Source organism: Oryzias melastigma, linkage group LG14, assembly GCF_002922805.2.
Source record: "Oryzias melastigma strain HK-1 linkage group LG14, ASM292280v2, whole genome shotgun sequence".
NCBI lineage: Eukaryota > Metazoa > Chordata > Actinopteri > Beloniformes > Adrianichthyidae > Oryzias > Oryzias melastigma.
In genome coordinates this window covers 20,157,863-20,176,899 of record NC_050525.1, presented here as the reverse complement: position 1 = coordinate 20,176,899, position 19,037 = coordinate 20,157,863, and the positions used below count along the sequence as shown (strand labels likewise).

At 38.1% G+C, this 19,037-nt stretch overlaps 1 protein-coding gene across 1 annotated transcript in view; it reads right to left on the bottom strand.

The window, feature by feature from the left end:
- Positions 1-733: 733 nt before the first annotated feature.
- The window catches only part of nsg2 (neuronal vesicle trafficking associated 2), a 44,654-nt gene continuing 26,350 nt past the window's right edge, over positions 734-19,037 (bottom strand). Inside the window, exons 4-5 of the mRNA XM_024266546.1 lie at positions 5,876-5,986; positions 734-2,562 (exon numbers count right to left, since the gene is read on the bottom strand). Coding sequence (XP_024122314.1) covers positions 2,371-2,562; positions 5,876-5,986 — 303 coding nt within the window. The 3' untranslated portion in view covers positions 734-2,370. The remainder of the gene's footprint in view (positions 2,563-5,875; positions 5,987-19,037) is intronic.

The following is a 19,037-nucleotide window of genomic DNA, read 5'->3' as shown; positions in this document are numbered from 1 at the left end:
AGTTTCAAAGATGGTACATGTGTTTATGCAAATGAATTCAGCATCCTCTTAAAGCACTGACACAGCAAAAGCGTTTAGCATTTGCTATTTTTTTTTTTGTGTGTGTGTGCTTCTGAGGTGTTGCAGCGCTGACCTAAGAAAAAAAACACATTTTAGCCACCAGCTGTTTTTCTTCACCTGAGCCTTCAAGTCAGGGTGGTAGAAGATCTGTGTAAGCACTGCATAAGCAACCATCTGTCCCACAAAGTACATCAACCCTCTGAGTCAGAAATGTTGCATGAATTGTGTGGGAGTTCGCACAATCGTGAATCGTCAAAATGTCAGATTATTTTCTTCGTAATAGTTGAAAACATGTCCGCTGCATGCTCCAGTCTCATCATGCTGTTGGCAACAGCTGCTCAAGACCCCAATAACAATTTTATTCTTGAGTTGTGATGGGTTTCTCTCAGTGGAAGTCTTTCTCAGAAACCTCGACAACTCAAAGCGAGAACGAGGGAGCCGTGGGCTTTCATTAGGAGAAGCCGCAGAGGTTGTTCGTTGTCGATTCACAGAGCACTGCGAGAATAAATAATGCGCCCTTGTAGCCGATGCTGCTGTCAGTCATCAGATCTCATCAGTACGGACCGCGAGAATCTGATCCGAGTTTGATCTCCTCAAAAATCCAACGGCAGCAGCTGCCGATCACCGCGCACCGCCTCAGCCGCAGGAATAAAGGAGGAATGACGGACACTCATCACAGGTCACAGCTTTTTTTATTTTGAATTTAAAACCAAGAGAGCAGGGACAATGTTGCACACTAATAAAATACACCCAGGGCCATAAATTATAGCTACACACAAACTGTTTTTCTGCACACAAACTGGTATCTTAAGGGAAAAAAACTTAAATAGATGATGTGGAAAATGTAAAAAATATCACATTTCAGACAGAAAATCTAATAATACCTTGCCATTTTAATCAGCGATAATGAAAATTTTGATAATGTTTTTGTTAAAAGTTCATAATGTTGTTAAAATTAAGGTAAGTATAGATCTCAAGGGAAATCTAAAAGACATTATCACTGTACAATTTCTACATTTCTGGAGAGATAAGTCAAAAATATAATTATATTGCTCCATTTACTCCAGTTGAATTTTCAAGTTTAGATCAATAAAGTATCTTTTCTTTAGCATTTCTTCTTAATAAAACAAAAAGTAAGAAGTTAAATCCAATAAATAGCAGTATAGGTTCGAGTAACATGCCCATTTAATTTATGTTTTTAATCTAAATTTATAAGCTCTTTTTTCTTTACGTCGCAAAATTAAATATTTTTGAAATACTACTCCTATGATAAAAGAGTCACTTTTATGGATAGAAATTGGAGGGATTTTGACTGAAATACCTTCATGATTGAGATAAATGGAAACAAGAAAAATAAGATTCGGAAAAGCCTCCAAGCTAACATGTTTACACATTTTTTTCAGGAAATCGAAGGAAGTTACACATTTGACCCCAGGCATCTATATAATCAAAGACATCACAATATCTCAGCAGTAGCGCTCTTGACAACAGATCCAACGTTACACATTATAAAAAAGATAACAGTACGCAAACAAAAAATTGACTGCAGCTGAAGCCCATTTATGAACAGAACAGCACATTGCAGAGAATGAGAGTTTTTGGCAAGAAAAATAAAAAATAAAGGACAATTGTTCTTTACAAGTGTTTGTAAGTAATCCACACAGAATCATTTGGTAAAATCCCCCCAAAAAACAACGTACTACAACAATGCATACACACTAAACTAGCCTCTATGTACAAGTTCAGGACTGTATGGCACACAGCACATCTCGAACAAAAAGGATGAACCGACTCATTCAGTGACCATAACTGAGGGAACCTCCTATTAAAAAATAAATAGTTCAGTTTGGCATTTTATTGTGCACAAACAAAAAGCAAAAAGGAAATAGAGTACAGTAACTAGATAGAATACACGCTTTGGGGGGGGGGGCTGCTACAGAGAGTTTCACTACAAGAAGAAGCATGAAATTCAGCTTTGTACAAAGAGTTGCAATCACGTAGAAAATGTCACACCTTACAGTAAAAAAGAAATATGGCAATCAACTAAGACGAGAGAACAGGGGTAAAAAGGTGAGAAGGAGCATACAAAAAGGCTGACGGCGTATTGGGAGTATGACCTAGCATGTGGATTCTAATGTCTGCATGCATGTTTTCACTATATCATAGTAATGTTTGTTGTTTTTTGGTAGGTTGGGATTCTATTTTTTCTAAACACTACCAGACATATGTGTTTGTATGCGATCTTTATCCACCCCTGTATGAGCTCTCTCAAGTCTGCACGTGTTTGTGTGTGTTTACCCCCCCACTAACTCAGTGGCTTTCGCCGCTCGGTGGCTTAGTGTCGTGGCCCGCCGCTCCTCCCGGCAGCCAGGGGGAGACAGAGTGAGAGGTGGTCTGCTTGGCCATGCTGTAGTGGCTGATCACTGTGTAGAAGCGGCCCCTCGAGTTGGCATCTTGGGCAGCGTAGTAAGCCTCAAGGGAGGCTGGGATGCAGCGCTTGTGCTGCGAAGGAACAGCAATAAAAAGGTTTGAAGTCAGAAACCTTCACAGAATAGTCATGGTGATGAGTTTTCACGATGGAAAGTCAGAAAATGCTACTATATGATCAAAATGAGGGAAAAAGATGGAATAATTTCCACTTTATTATCATTAATAAAAACCTTTGAAGAGTTTATCCATATTGGGTCAAACAAAGACGTTGTACTCTGGGGACTTAAACATGGAAAGTGTTATTTCTGTGTATTATGACCTTTTTTATTTTTTGAATCAGACTTTTAGTAAAATTAACACACAAGATGAAACCACAGTTGGTTTGTCTGTCGATTGGTCACTTGGTCTGTCTGTTGCAATATTTCATTTGGCGATACTTGTATTGTTTCAAAATGTTAAGACGATATTTAATTAAGTATTTATGAGCAAACATAGTTGCAGTGCTATGCGTGATGATCATTACATAAAATAAATGTGACCATTTTATCAACATGATGTTGTATAATTATTTTTTTCTCAAAAAAGTTGTAAAAAATTGTTTTCGTACAGTCCTGGGTTAGATCGGGACACGTATCCTGAGATGTGTATTGCTATATTGTATCGCCAGACTTTTGTCAATTCACGCCCCTATTAAATGTGTGTTTATACATTTTTTTTTTTTTGCATTTTAATTCAATATTTATGAGTAAAAGTAGAATTATATTTCATAATTCTTAATAATAGTAAATAAACATGAAGAAACATTTCAAACGTGTTTCATATAATAACTAATAGTTTATTTTACTATTTTTTAAGTTATTGATTTTACTATAAGAATAAAAAGAAACAAGAAAGAATTCTATATAAATTTCTATTTTCCCTTTTTTTAAAATAATTTGCATAATAATATGTACGTTTTTTTGCTGAGTGTATTTGACATTTAGATTGAGATTGTGTTTTTACACCGACACACTTTACGTGGATGTGACACAGTTAATAACACCTCTGCAGACTGCGGTGAGAGCTCCTGCCGAGTCTCTGAAGCCTGAAACGAGATTTGTCCTTAAGACCGCCATGAGACAGAACCACACAAGGTGACCTCTCACAAGGAACGGTGAGCAGAAAGAGGAGGTTTCTGCACCCATTCATGCAGATTTTACACACCAAACCTGAATTTTGGAAAAAAAATCTACAACTTGTATTGCTTTGAAAAGATTGTTCTAAGACTCAGCATTGGAAATAAGACTATTATTATAACACTATAAGACTATTTTCTATAATTATTTCATTATTATGAAATCTACCAATTCATGGAAGCGGGCCTCTGTGATAAATAACAAAAGGAGAAGAATACATATGATTACATTAATCATAACTACATCTAATATACTGATAAATGAATGTCTATCAAGCCTCATTAACCCTCATTTGTAAGATGACCTATGAAAATGAAAGTAGGCCAGGAGCACCTTCTTTTTTTCCTCTCTCGCGGGAACAAGTCCAACCTTTCCTTCTTTATTTAGACAGACAGGTCTGGACTTAAAAAGGACACAATAAAGGGCAAAGAGGTTTTACTGCCTCTCAAAGAAACCCTTCTAACAGAAATGAGTAATAGTTTTATTGGTTTGTGCTTCAAGAAGATGGCTTTATATAAATTGAAAAAGGAAAAAAAGGATTTAAAATCTGCTGATGAACGGCTGATAAACACACTTTCAATATTCATTTATGTAGCTTTTATACCCAATAAAAGCTGCTGTCTAGTATAGTGAGAGTTAGTGGAGTTCATTTGTTGAATAATTTATTACCTGAATGTATTATGGCTCTTTTAACTAAACACATTGATCCTAAAAGCGTGGTTTAGATACTGAAGGAGAATTTGATGGTTCTCTTCTGATATATTTCCTATTTGTATCAAGACAATAATATAAAGGTTCTCTAATTTTATTGTTATCCGTATTTTTTCCTTCCTTGGACTAATGCGAGATAGCAAGACGTCAAACTGAGTCACAGAAAGATGGAAGTACCGCTGAAAGCGCCGTTATTCAGACGCAGCTCCTGCAGTAGATAGGTCTGGTGTTCTTTGGATGCAACTCAGCAGGAACAGGAAGAGTAGTTCTTACCAAAAAGTTCTATTTTGGTTTCATCTGACCATAGGACATTCTCTTTAGATGGGCCTACACATGTACTGGCTTTAGCAGGGGGACACGTCTGGCACTGCAGGATTTGGGTCTCTGGTGGTGTAGTGAGTTACTGAAGATAGCTATTGTTACTTTGGTCCCAGTTCTCTGCAGGTCATTCACAAGATCCCCTGTGTGGTTCTGGGACTTTTGCACACAGTTCTTGTGATCATTTTGACTCCACAGGGTGAGATCTTGTGGGGAACCCCAGATCGAGGGAGATTATCAGTATGTCTTCCATTTCCTAATAATTTCTTCACACCAAGCTGCTTACCCATTGCAGATTCAGTCTTCCCAGTCTGGTGCAGGTCAACATTTTTTACTTCTGGTGACCTTAGACAGCTCTTTGGAATTTGGAGTGTGACGGTTTGAGGTTGTGGACAGGTGTCTTTTATTTAGATAACAAGTTCAAACAGGTGCCATTAATACAGGTAACGAGTGGAGGACAGAAGAAGTTGCAGGTCTGTTTGTCAAAGACCAAATACTTAGTCCGTATTGCCCAGCATCAGCCCAAAAACATCACTGCTCCAGAGGAGATCTGCATGGAGGAATGGACCATAATACCAGCAACAGTTTGTGAAATCCTTGCCAACAAAGGGTGTATAGCAAAGTACTGAGTTGAAATTTTTTTTAATGACCAAATACTTTTTTTCCACCATAATTTACAAATACATTCTTTAAAAATCAGACAATGTGGTTTTCTGGATTTTTTTTTATTTTTATTTTGTCTTTCATAGTTGAGGTATGATGGGCCTCTCTCTTTTTAAGTGGGAGAACTTGCACAATTGGTGGCTGACTAAATACATTTTTGCCCCACTGTTTATGAGATATGCAGATGTACAGCATATCAGTAGCAATGAGGCTAAAAACCTTTGACGGTAGCTCCTCCCACACGTGTCAATTTATGAACACATTTTTTACAGACAAGTCGAACAAGAGGCAGTGGACTCAGATTTTATGCTTAAATTGCATTCAGTGTTAACACAGCTTAAGAATGGAACAACTCTTCTATTTCTATTCAGGAGAATAAAGCCAAAAGTACGAGGCAAATCTGCTGCTCAACTGTAAAAAGGTTGTTCAGCTATTAGTAGCCCCACTTCCTCTCTCATTTGGTGGTAAATTGGTAGGTTAAGCTCCAGTGTGAGATCCAGGCCACTTATGGGTCTTACCTTATAAATAAATCCATCTGGGCAGGCGTGATCGTAGGTGAAGGCTTTATAAACGACCAGGAACACAATGCAGGCGAGGAAGGCCAAGGCCAGGATGATCAGAATCGTCACCTGGAGGCGGTACAAGCACACGGTCAATGAGTGTACACATGTGTGTGTGTGTGGCTCTATGTCAGTGTGTGTTGTCATAATAGATGGTGAGACACTGCTGACTGAGGTCAATGGCTCCTCCAGGCAGGAAGCTGAGCCACAAAGACTTAGCTGCTAAACCACCTTGTTTTTACAAACACGGGACTTCTCTGCTCAGACACATCAGGCTAGCGAGGTGAATTGGAATAATTTCTCTGCTATGATTATTTTCCTGTTCAAAAAGTGAAGGACTTCTGTGTATGTACAGCTTTATAGGTAACCCAGCAAAAGCTTCAAGGCTTACTTCTGCTCTTTAATGCATTTGTGCGATTATTCTGAATGTTTCTCTGGCTAAAATTTCTCAAACTGAATCTGGAATTGTCCTTCAACTTTTGCTCCGGCTAAAAATAAAACAGAAAGTGGCACAAAGTCTCATTTTGTGGGCACTCGGCCCGGTGAGGTGAAACGTTATCAGGATTAGTTCTGAAAGATCACTTAAACGAAGTCAAAACAATTAGGCGGCGTGGCAAATGAAGAGGCGACGGAAATAATTCATTTAAGTCTTCATGCTGATGCAAATATGCAGATGGAGGTGTGAAATATTCATTTGCATGGCAGACAAGACAATGGGGCTATGAAGTATATTAACATATAAAAGGGTCTGGCTTTTTCTACTCCCTACATGACACGCAGACTGGGCGCTTCTGAGTGAGCATTTAATTAAAATTATGCAAATAAAGGCAAAAATTATAGCTGCAGGTGAAAATGTGGTGCAAAGTGCTGCAATATCCTCTCCAAAAGGAAAAAAGGAGTAACATTAGAGTTATCCGAGTAAGCAAGCTGAAGAGCATAAGCTCTCATGCCGGATGAACGTTTCCATTCTTTTGCTTCCAGTTCTAGACTGGCACTGAAACCAATCCAAACGACTGCTCCTTATACAATTTGTCACAGCGAGATGTCTGCACAATTACACAAAAGTGTGATCATCAATCTCCATCAGTGGTCCGTGGGAGGACAGGAACAGGGAAGCTAAGCGACTGTTTGCTTGGTGTCATCTGGGGGACACGACTCTCACCCTTGGTTGCTGCTGACACGCCTGCTAAATTACACGTCCCTACATCTCACAGTGCCATGCATTCCTTTAAAGTCAGGGTGACCCGCCTGCTGGAGCTGCGGATGATGCTGAATGACTGATTAAAACCCATCCAACTCCTTTTTTGAAAGGGCTGAATGAAAATCCAGCATGTTTTCCTAAAAAAGGGGATTAGCACAAAGCTGAAAATCATTCAAAGTGTTTTCTGCATCTGAAGATGAAAGTCTTGAGCTGCTAATGACTAAAAAGATTTGGACACGTGAAATGGGAGAATTTAAAGTTGCCTTCATCTGTTTATGTCTGAATATTTGTTCAATCTTCGGATTCATTATCCCATCACTCTTCAACAAATACAGAGTAAAGCACTCACAGCCAAAACGGATGGGGGGGGGGGGGTTAACCCGTGACGATCCATCACACTTTTACTGAAGCTTCAACACCCCATCATCCATTCAGAAAAGAACATGTCCCATCCTTTTTGGAATAGAAATAACCTCTCTAAAATTCAACCGATGCTGCAGCGCAGACATGGGGTATAAATCCATTAAAAATATATCTTGACCTTTCTCTATTATTCATTATAATGTCTGAAGCTCAGCTGCAAACCATGTTACCGTAGGATGTTAGAGTAACAGCAAAACTTAAAAATAAAGGTCTAATGTAACAATAAATGGTGTAATATAAAGATTTATTGATTTATATTTCTACAACCCAATCAGATTGTTTCGTCTGAGACAAGTTGTTAATCGAATCAATCTATATTATTATAAAGTCATTTCAAAATTAAATGAATTGATTATATTGATTTAGAAAAATGCAAATTTGATGGGGCATGGTAGGTTTATTTTACTACAACGCAAAAACAAACAATCACAGCAGACAATAATTTTTCAATTCTATTTTATTGATATAGCCCAAAATCACAAAGGAAATTTGCCTCATTGGATCGTTCAAATTGAACTGGCGACTATGAAATGGATCGTCATCCACAAATTAAATGTATTGAATCCTTGTTCATATGAATCGTTACACCCCTAAAGATCCCTGATGGGGTTGCAACATCTAAATCCTTTCCTAACCCTACGGCTTCTCCCTACCCTCCAATTGTAGGGGCATTGAAGGGGTAGGGTTGTCCGAAATAGTTGTTTTAGGGGCTAATCCTTGCGGCGGAGGGGAGCAGAGCTCCTCGCCGCGAGGGTGTTCTGCATCGCGCTGTACCGCGGAGGACAGGCACATTTCTTCACCTGGATGCGCTCGGAAGCACATAAGTTTATATTTAAATGTAAGTAATAACTTTTTGTTTCAGCATGACATTTTTAAAGTTATAAAAACAACGTTAATGTTAATGTTGTGGGTGACAGTAGCTCAGGTAGTTGTGCAGGTTGGCCAATGATCGAAAGATTGGCGGTTTGATCCCCGCTCCTGACAGCTAACCATCGTTGTGTCCTTGAGCAAGGCACTTAAACTCTCCTTGTAAATGAATAATGGATATACATTGTAAGCATTTTGAGTGCCTGGAAAAGCGCAGATAAATCTAATCCATTGTTAAATATTTCCGAGCACTAGCAGCTCCAAGCTAGCGTAGCTGACCGGCGACTGTTGATGATGTCATCAAGTGGGAGTGACATCCTCTTTTTTTCATAACTCTCCGTTTGGGCGGCTTAATGTAGGGGTAAGGAGAAGCCATAGGAGAAGATTTCGGATTTGTCCTAAAACTACATAGATCAGGCTGATCACGTGATCAGGTTGGGACATCCTTAGATAATAAATTCAAAAGTATTTGTCTTTGATATAAGTGAAAGCTCAAAATTGTAATTTTCCAACAGAAAATATATGTATGTATTTATAACAATATTGTAAATGCCTGTTGTTGTTGTAGCTGAATAAAAAAACTGATAACAGAAGTAACTATTGTAACCATAAATTCCCAATTTCTTTTCACAAAATGTAGCAAAATTTGAAACTTTTCAGTTTGAATCTTATGATTTCTTTAAGGTAAGAAATAAACGTAATAAAAGTTTTATTAATTTATTTGTCACCCTGAAAGGACCTCAAACAAGATGCCGTACATTAAAAGCTCAAAAAAATAATAGAAAACAATAGCTGGAATGTTAAAGCACACATAAATAATTGACATAAAAGAGTAAAAACATGAGATGACACCAAAGCTGAACAGTAAAACATACCAGCAGATCAGAACTTATTTAATTGAAATAACAGATGACCAAACAGATACATAAGAAGTAGTTTTGTAAAATGACTTGAGTATGAATAAATGAATGACCAAATAAATAAATATATACAAGAGGAAATAACTATTATACCAGATTTTATAAATGGGTGTAGAATGAAATATCATGTTTTTAGGGTTATTCTCTGCTGCTACTCTATTTTTAATCATTACTATGAGACAGGAAGAAGAAAATAAATCAGTAGATAAAATTGTCTGTTAAAAATACTCTTTTCTGAGAGTAATATAAAAACCTACTTTGCCCTGATATCGTTTAAAGAACAAACTCCTTCATATTTGATGCTGCTGTTCAGCGATTCTGAGCTGCAGAAGAATCCTCATTGTGAATATGAGGTCTTCCACGAAAACGCATCAGCTTTTAATAATTTATGGCTGCTGGGTGCACCTCAAGTTCAAAGGCGTTTTGGAAATGGCTTCCTGGCAGGCAGATTCTCCAGCTTTTGACATATGATTTATCTCCTTTATTTATTTCTTTATTTTTACACTCTGCTATGTTGGAATGTAACACCCCACCCACACGCTCGCTGCTGTAAGTTGACAGGCCATATGGGGGAGCAGACACCTCCTCACACGCCGCCGACGAACAGAGGCTTTGCAAAGCATGCATCGAGGAAAGGAGTAAAGAGGAGGTGGGGGTGTGACACTGGATAAAAACGGCTCGGATAAAAGCAGATAATAGAGTGACGGAGTGAGCAAAGTGAGAAATAACACAGAAGACGACAAAGACGGTAAAGTGGTGAGCAAAAGGCAGACAGTGGGGAGTTGATAACGATTTAAGGGCTGAAGGAAAATCTCTTCCATTTTTCTCTCAGACTATGTAGTTCCAGGGAAACCGACTTCAGATTTTCTGTAAATTATTTCATACTCTGTTCTCTGTAGATCTTTAAACTCTACAAACGTATCGAAATGCTGCAACAATGTTTTAGTTGTTGAAGTTTCCTTTGGGGATTTTACTACATAAAAATATATGGCATAATTGTGTTACAATACTGCCTATATCAATTGAAATTAGAGTTGTTTTCATTTAGAATACTTACATTATTTACAATAATGTACTTAATAATGTCATATTTAAAATATCTTATTACATAGACCTGTTTATAGTTCATTCATTGTGTTTTATATCATGTTTAGTAAATTGATATGGGATTAGATCCATTTACTTGGTTTAATTTTGAGATTCTGCAGTAATTAAATTTATTTAAGACAATAAAGCAAAATTTCCTAAAAAGAAAGTAAATAATAATAAAGGTCTGTTCATAGCATTGATTATCATCAGGTCTTCTTTAACTACAAAACAATAGTTTTTAATAGTTTAGATGAAAACATAAAAATAATATTTAATATTAAATATTAAATGAGCATTTTAGCAACAATATACAATGTTTTTGCTTTTTTCTGACCATTTTTCTCCTCCTGGTACAATCCTGGCCTTTGGTAGAGTCAAGTATTTTTTTTTTAGTTCACGTGTGGCAATTTCACAATTTTGTGAGCTTTTACTGTCAAACTACGACATTTTTTACGTCCAATTTTAATTTAGATTATTTTACAAAAAGCAAAGTCAAAAAGTAAAATGTGAAAGGGACAGATAAACAAGTTTCTGTTCCCTTTCATTTCCCTTGTATTAGAACTTGGGCAAGATCTTTCATTTTTGTTTTTTGTTGGTAATGAAAAGAAATAAAAACCTTGAAACACAAAGTTGAAAACTTATAAATCCAATAAATATTTGGTGTTACTGCCTTCACACTAGTATCAATTCTTAAAGGTACACTTGCACAAAGTCAGTGATTCTGTAGGATTATAGCCATGATCAGATGGTTGCTAATGATGGTCGATATCCCATGTAGGTTAAATCCCACAAATGACGTGAAACAGAAAAAGAACAATAGAAGGTTTTTAAACTGGATAAGGTAAAACTTTTCTACCAAGATGAGATTTTTAGAGACATTTTCATATCGAGCATAGAAATAAGACACATGGTGGTTCTCCGGCATCAGCAAGGTCTCTTCCAGGCAAACGTTTCAACACCGACCGAGGATTTAAGATGAGTTGCTCTCTTTAGAAGAACTGCAAAGAAATGGGCAATACTGAGAGTTTGTAGACACAGCAGTTTGCAGAGGAAGTTTAGTCCAGCAGATGAAAGACATTATAGCTTATTGCCCTTCGAAAGATATGAATATGTGTAGCTGTGCCATCAATGGGACCCAGGTGCCCATACGGATAAAAAGCCAAACCTCCAAGAGACTTAAGTATGAAAGGAAAACATAGGGGTCCAGAAAAATGTCAGCAGATGCTCTGGACTGATGCATCAAAAGATAACATATCTTTGAAATATGTATGGCAAAAAGTGGTATGTTTGTCAAAGGGCTAAAGAGCACTTTAATAATGAATGTCTGCAGGAAACAGAGAAGTATGACTGTGCTTCCTTTAAGGTTTAGGGCTGCATTTCTGCAAATGGAGTTGGAGATTTGGTCAGAATTAATGGTGTTCTCAATGCTGCGAGAAACTGCCAAATACTTATTCATCTCGCAATGCCATCAGGAAGGTATATGACTGGCTCTAAATTTATTCTGCAGGAGGACAGCAACCTCAATCACACAGCCTGAGTTATTAAGAACCAACTTCAGTGCAGAGAGGAGCAAGAAGTTCTAGAAGTGATGGCATGGCCTCCACGGAGCCCTGATCTTAACACCATGGAGTGTGTCTGGGATTACATGATTAGAAGAAGGGATGTGAGGAAACTTACACCCATAGAAGATCTGTGGCTGGTTATCCAATATGCTGAGAAAAATCTACCACCCAGTTTATTTTCTAATGCAGTTGGTGTGAAATGTCAAACGTTGCACATCTCAAGAATCTTGCTCCAGGCTTTTTCTTTCACATGTCCTCCCAAACCGTATGACGTCCCGTATGAGTGGATTGGTGTCCGTCCAAGTACAAATAATTCAATTCAATATAATTTATATAACCCAATATCACAAAACCAGATGCCTCATTGGGCTTCATGCTGGTAATTTTACACAACTGTGACCACAATCATTCATGTCTCCTCCATGATCAGTTTTCAAATGGTTGGCACTTTGGTGAATTAAAAGTGATGCCATCCGTACGTCACTATCACATCCAAGTCCCTGACTGGTCAAAGTTCAACCTGGTTTAACCTTAAATGCGTGTTCACTAGCTGCGCCTTTTGTATGTAGAGCTTGAAAACGGTTTAAATCTTGTGTAGTGACCCAATAACATGAGAGTTTTGAACATAGGAGTCCAAAACGTGCACACATGGCCACTTGACTTTTTCTGGAAGAGGTCGCTTGCCGAGAGCGGTGTAAACCTAGCTTTAGCTATCCTTTGTTGTACCTCTGGAGAGACATAGGCCATTAACAACTTCTGTCCTAAGTTATCCTTTCTAGCTGTTTCCAGGTGTGACCAGTCTGCTTGACGTCAGCCTCCACATGTTCCGTGGTCTTCCTCACTGTCTTTCCCCCCTCAGGATTCCACGTCAGGGCCTGACGACTAATGTTGGTATTCTCAGAGCGTGACCTAGCCGACCCATCGTCTCCTTCTGATCTCTTCGACCACTGACACATGTTTTGCTCTTTGCCACAGTTCTGGTTTCAGGCTGGTGGATATTGAGGATTCTTCTCACACAAGAATTGATGATTGTTTACTCTTAATGTTGGTTTTAGTTGTTCTCCATGTTTCAGCTCAGGACAGACTTGACATTCGAGGTAAGCAGATCAGTCTTAGTGAGAGTAGTGATGAGATTCTTGTTCTTGAAGCAGGTGAAGGATGCCCTTGCCTTTCCAATTCAAGTTTTTACATCTGAGTTTGTTCCTCCTAGTAGATTCACCTCACTACCTAGATCTGTGAAAGACTCTACTTCTTCACTTCGTTGGCTCTGGGATATGAGAGCTGATCTTCAGGATCTTGGTCTTCAGGGGGTGGATAATGAGGCCAACTTTAGAAGTGAATGATGCAAGTTTTGATGTTTTGTCATGCATCTGATGGCGGCTTTGTGAGAGTAGGTATAAGTCCAGGTTGTCTAGCTGAAACTGGGATACATTGGATGATGTTCTCTTTTCCGTCCATCTTCTGCTTTATCACCTCGCTGATGTATCAGTCAGATCAATTTGGCTGGGAACCCGAAATGTTGGAGGAACTTAACTTCATACAAATGTGCCTAGAAGAATTGATGCCGGTTTGAAGGAAAAAGGTGATAATTGACTAACACTTCCATTATTGAAAGCATTTTTTGTTTGCATTGTTTTGACCTTTTCTATTAAAAGGGCTTTATGGATACTTCAAGTGTTATCACGTTTTTTTAGGGCGAAATAATGAAAACTTAGTAAAGATTTTCTTTTTTTTCCCCTTTATCCTTCTGGGGACAGCCAATTTCTCCTCCTGATTTAGTAGAGATTAAATGCGCCCAAGACACTAAACCCCTCAACCATTCATCACAGGACAGAACATTTAAGCCAGGGATCATCTACCTACATTAAAAAAATATGAAACATTCTCTTATCCTCTTAAGGCGATTTTGTGAGGGTGAAATTAATGATGTATGTGACAGAATACCTGTTAGGCTGATAGCTAAAAGGTCACGGCTTTGATTCTCTTCGTGTCCTTGAGCTAAATGCAGCGACTGCACCAGCAGCACATGGAGTATTACTGTGCAGATGTGGATGTAAACATTAGGTAAACTACAGCTAAACAATGAGTGAAATGTAGCAACATCACTTCAAGGCTTTTCAGTAAGGAGATGAAGATCAGGAACTTAAATGGTTCGGGACGAGACAGTTCGAGTCTGCAGGGCTCAAGAGCTCATTAAACCACGACATATGGAGCTAAAGGAAGTCACATTTCACTGCTTCCTCCATTAACATCTTCTCCTCTATCCCATTATAAAGACGTCAGTTCATGAACTTTTTTTGGTGTAGTTACAATTGATTGAGCAGCATTTTTAACAGCTCCAAACCCTCAAAACTCAACAAAAAGAATCATATGACAGCTGTGGGGCAGGAGTAGAGCGGTTGACCTCCAATTGGACGGTCGCATGTTTGATATCTGTCTTGAGTCAAAGTGTTCTTGAGCAAGACACTGAACCCCATATTGCTTCTTTGCATGGCATTCAAGCTACTATCGGTGTACGAATGTCTTGCACTATACAAGTATAAGCCATTTATCATTTAGAATAGAATAAAATAGAATCAAGAAAGTGCTTTATCGACATCATACAAGGAGAATGACAAAATTTAAGGTGGCTATTATATTGAGGTGAATCTGGAGTCTTCAGAATAAAAGAAACGATATTAAAAAAAAAAGCAAAAATAAAAGTTGTGTGTTCTCACCTATAGGAACAACTAAGAGGCCATTGCCGGAGGATCTCAAGGTCCATGAGGGTTCATATTTAAAACCAAAATCACTTAAATAAGAAGCCCAAAGACAGTAAAAATGTTTGTAAAGATTAAGAAACTTTAAATTCATCCTAAAATGCACAGGAAACCAATACAGTGATTTAAAACCAGTGTGTTCCCAATCACATGGTCCTCATCAGAACTCGTGTCGCCATATTCTGTAATAATTGTAAATTTGAAAGATAATTTTTCTGTAACCCAGGAGGCAGGGCATTACAATAATCTGAACAACCTGCCATCATAGCAGGCGGCATTGCTCCATGGGCTAATGATGATTTTCCTCTCTTCAAGACAATAACAAAAAGATCCTTCAGTTTTATTTTCCTCCTGTCAGGTTAATGCTCAAACTGGACCACAGACAGGCAGAAGTACCGTTTAAAATGACCACAACCAAGTACATTTCTCTGAGAGCGACACGGAATGATCTGGTGAACCCAAACATGGCGACGTGCCTTACAGCTGCTTTGTAGAACTCTCCAAAACATATAAACCTAGCTACTCGCTCAACATCATCCATGCTTTCCATGACGTCCAGAAAAACTTTAATGGTTGATTTGTGGCCGGGGCATCAAGGAGACAATTTGTCATGCGTCAAAAAAAGAGGCGACAGACGCAAATTTGACATGGTAATCGTGTCTGGTGTGAATGTATTAATCCTTAAAAGATGCGATATATTGATTCATTTTGTAAATCAAATTACTTGTTTTAGTGAAAGGGATATATCTAAGAACACGATAAATGCATTTTCGTATTTTTGTATCCTTATTTTATTGATTGTAATATTTGTTTTTATATATTTTTTATATCTTTTACGCTTTTTATGTCGTTTATACAGCAGTTGGCCCTCCTTGACTGGTGGTGGAAGGTACTTTATAAATGAATAAATGAAATGTTTTTTTGTTTTTCGGTTTTTTAAAGAAATTGCACTTTTGCTTGCCTCTAAAAAGACAAGTAATTTATCAAAATGTTACATTTCTTCTTTTGTTTCTATCTTTTATTAACCCATTGTATTTTATTTATTCTCCAAGAACAACAGCATACATGAATTAAATTACACAAGTAACAGAATAGTGGGATTGAACAGAATATTAAAAGGGAAAACCTTAAAGGAGCCGATGGAGAGGCTGCCTCATACAGCAGAGCAGCTCAGATGGAGTTGGTAAGGGGAGATTTACCATGAGGCTGTAGGGATTTGAGCCTCTCAGTTCAGCTTATCCGGTTGAGACAAGAGCAACTGCTGTAGTCAAGTAACAGAGTACCCACACTATGCCATCCAGGCATCCCGTGTTTGTGACAAGAACACGGGAGGGTAAAACATCAGCAAGAAGAGGCAAATATCACGCTCTGATTTCACACTGACTGTACTCTGTGTTCCCAAAACAAGCCATGAGCTTGGTGGGTATTTGAGAGGTTTGAGAAACCACAAATTGACAGTAAAAATATAAAACACATGTAAACTGTGTGTCTTGTGGGTATTGAATACACCCATGATCAAATAGTCATCACTACCTTGGTGCAAAATGATGCTTTTTGAGGCTTTCAGTAAAAACCTCCCAAACTCTAAACCTTCAGCTGTCTTTGGTTTGGCTTCATTTTGTGTTAGTTTTTCTCCATTTTTCTTGGCTGTTAGGTTCAGTTCTGCTCTGCACCTTCATGTCACACCTGGTTTCTATTAATAATCGCCACAGCTGCTACTTCATTTGTCATTTTTCTTTTCTGTGTCAATACTTCCATTTTCTGACCTTTTGCCATTTTTTGTTTGGCCTTCATGTTCAAGTCTACTTCCACCGCTTTTTTTAAGATGACATTTTGCTTCCTATTACAACTTGTGGTAGGATGAGAACTGATCAGAGAGAACAACTTTAAAGGGAGATGAGTGGCAATAATGTTAATGTATGTCAGGTAAAATAGGCCTCTATCAGGCAAAACTTCAAAGCTTTTCTCGGTGCACTCATGTCTCATTAGTTGGAGGTAATGACCCCATGAAAATGCACTCTTGCTTCACAATAGAACACCAGGTGGGTTGAGAGAAAACCCAAAAGGACAGCTGAGAGTAACACGAATCCTGTTTCAGTAACTACATGCAACAAGAAAAAAGTCCCATTCCAAGGAAATTGTTATCAGTTGTATAAGTGTTGTCTTTTAATTATGGGTATGCAGTTCAATCAAAAACTCGGTGTCGCTTTATAAGACATATTTTCTGCAGGGCGGCAGTAGTTAATCAGAAATTTGCCTCTGAGTTGAAGTGTAACCATTGCCTGCATAATAGAACTGAAATGAAGCCAATTTGGACGCCATTTTTCCATGATGCGGACGTCGCCATGTTGGAGCCAGACAACAGTGATTGGTTGGAGTCAACGTTTCCATGGCAACTACTGTTGCCAATCATGAGTTGAAAGTTCACACCCCTTCCACTGCAAGCAACTCAGGAGAATTTGTAAATCAAAAGTTTGAGGTGGGGGGTAGCGAGCACCACATGCTTTTACGGAGGCATCTGATTGGTCAATTTATAACTTGAATACCTTGAGATAAAGAAAAAAAAAACATTTGGATTTGCGAGAACATTTAAGGAAAACATATACAAGCAGTCCTTCACAAGCAGGTTTTTACACTGAAAATAGTGTAAAAAGTGAAAAAAAAGTATTTAAAAATATTAGTTTTAAATCGAATTAAATTTTTAAGTTGAGTAAACCATCAACAAAAAATTAAATTTGATGAAAACTAATCATTTTACATGTAACAAATTACAGAACTTTTGCTAATTGATCCAATGTTTCACTTTTTACAGCGTATCTGCTTCTGATCCATCATGATTCTTATTCTGTCTTCCATCATGAGAAAAATGCTACAAAGACATCTTAACAATACAATTTTCATTGGATTGGGTCTTTAAGTTGTTCATTGAAAGTCAAACTTCTTAATCAATAATGTTAGGAGCTCATCATGCACACCTCTAACCAATTGTAAATCAGTAAAATCTATCAGTTGTATTTCCTAAAAGAAACGCCTTAAAAATCAGCTCTTGCACTTGTACTTGAAGGTGCTGGAAGACAGGAAGTACGATCAGTTGGAGTCAACACGTGCTCATCCAAATGCACAGCACACCTTCAGACAGATGTTTACACCACAGAACACGCTCCATTGCTCTAATGTCTTCCCAGCTTCTGGCCTCCAGGGCTGTTTAGCATGTGTTCCATGTCTGTGCCTGTGTGGGTTAATCCTTTCTTCCAAGACAAAAACTGACTGTGTACTTCAAAAATGTTTTTATTTTTTTTTTGTAATACTTGCATTTAATTCCATCTGTGTCCATTTTAATGACACATTTGCTATGATTCTACATTAAAGGCTTAAATGCTTGTGTTTTTTTTAATTAAACAAAATAACTTTAGACTTTGGTCCAACTGGCACTTTTCTAAATTTTGAGGAATCACCAGAGAGAAAAATAAACGCTAAAGAAAAATGTTGGATAAAAGCAGAGGTGACATGCAGAAATAACATCTGAACCAACAGGGAGTAGATGAGGAGATTTTGTGCAGGATGAGCTTCTGAGGCGAGAGGAGGGCGTGAGGATTTATCATGACGGTAGAGCTTCAAGGGACACAGAAGAGTGTGAAAATCTAATTGACATCTCATTGCACAGTTAAGAAGCAGTTGCTCCTAAAGAGCGATTGACAGGCCGTCTAAATATATGGCTTAAAAGGACATTTAGTGAGTGTTTCTCTAATTTGAGAAATTTGAAAGAGTGACTAAGTTGTCTATCAAACCTGCATGGGTTTCAAATTGGATGTAAAGGATCACAAACTCATGTTTGCATGAGTGCTTGTGTGGGTTTTCTCCAGGCACAGGCCAGAAATATGGTCCAGAGGTTAATTGGTTACTATCACTAGGTGTGAATGTGAGAGTGTGTGCAACAGACTGGCAATCTGTCTAGGTTGTACCCCGCCTTCAGCAGACAGTGGCTCTATAATGCAGCAACAACACCGTGATGCCAAAAGGGATTAAGCAGGTTAAGGAGATGTATGGATGGATGAATTCTTAAAAGTAAACATCCTGTTTCTCAGTCAATGACTTTTCACATTAAGATTTCGTAATCAAACACATTTGAGAAAGTGGGTTAGATAACTCAGTTGGGTAAGAGCAGGACTGACTCATGGGGATTTCATTCCTTGGAGACACAATGAGATTAATCCGCTAAAATATTTAGCCACAAGTCTGGGTCTCCCTGTACCGGTCCCCAGCCCGGATAAAATACTGGCTTGTGTCACGAAGGTCATC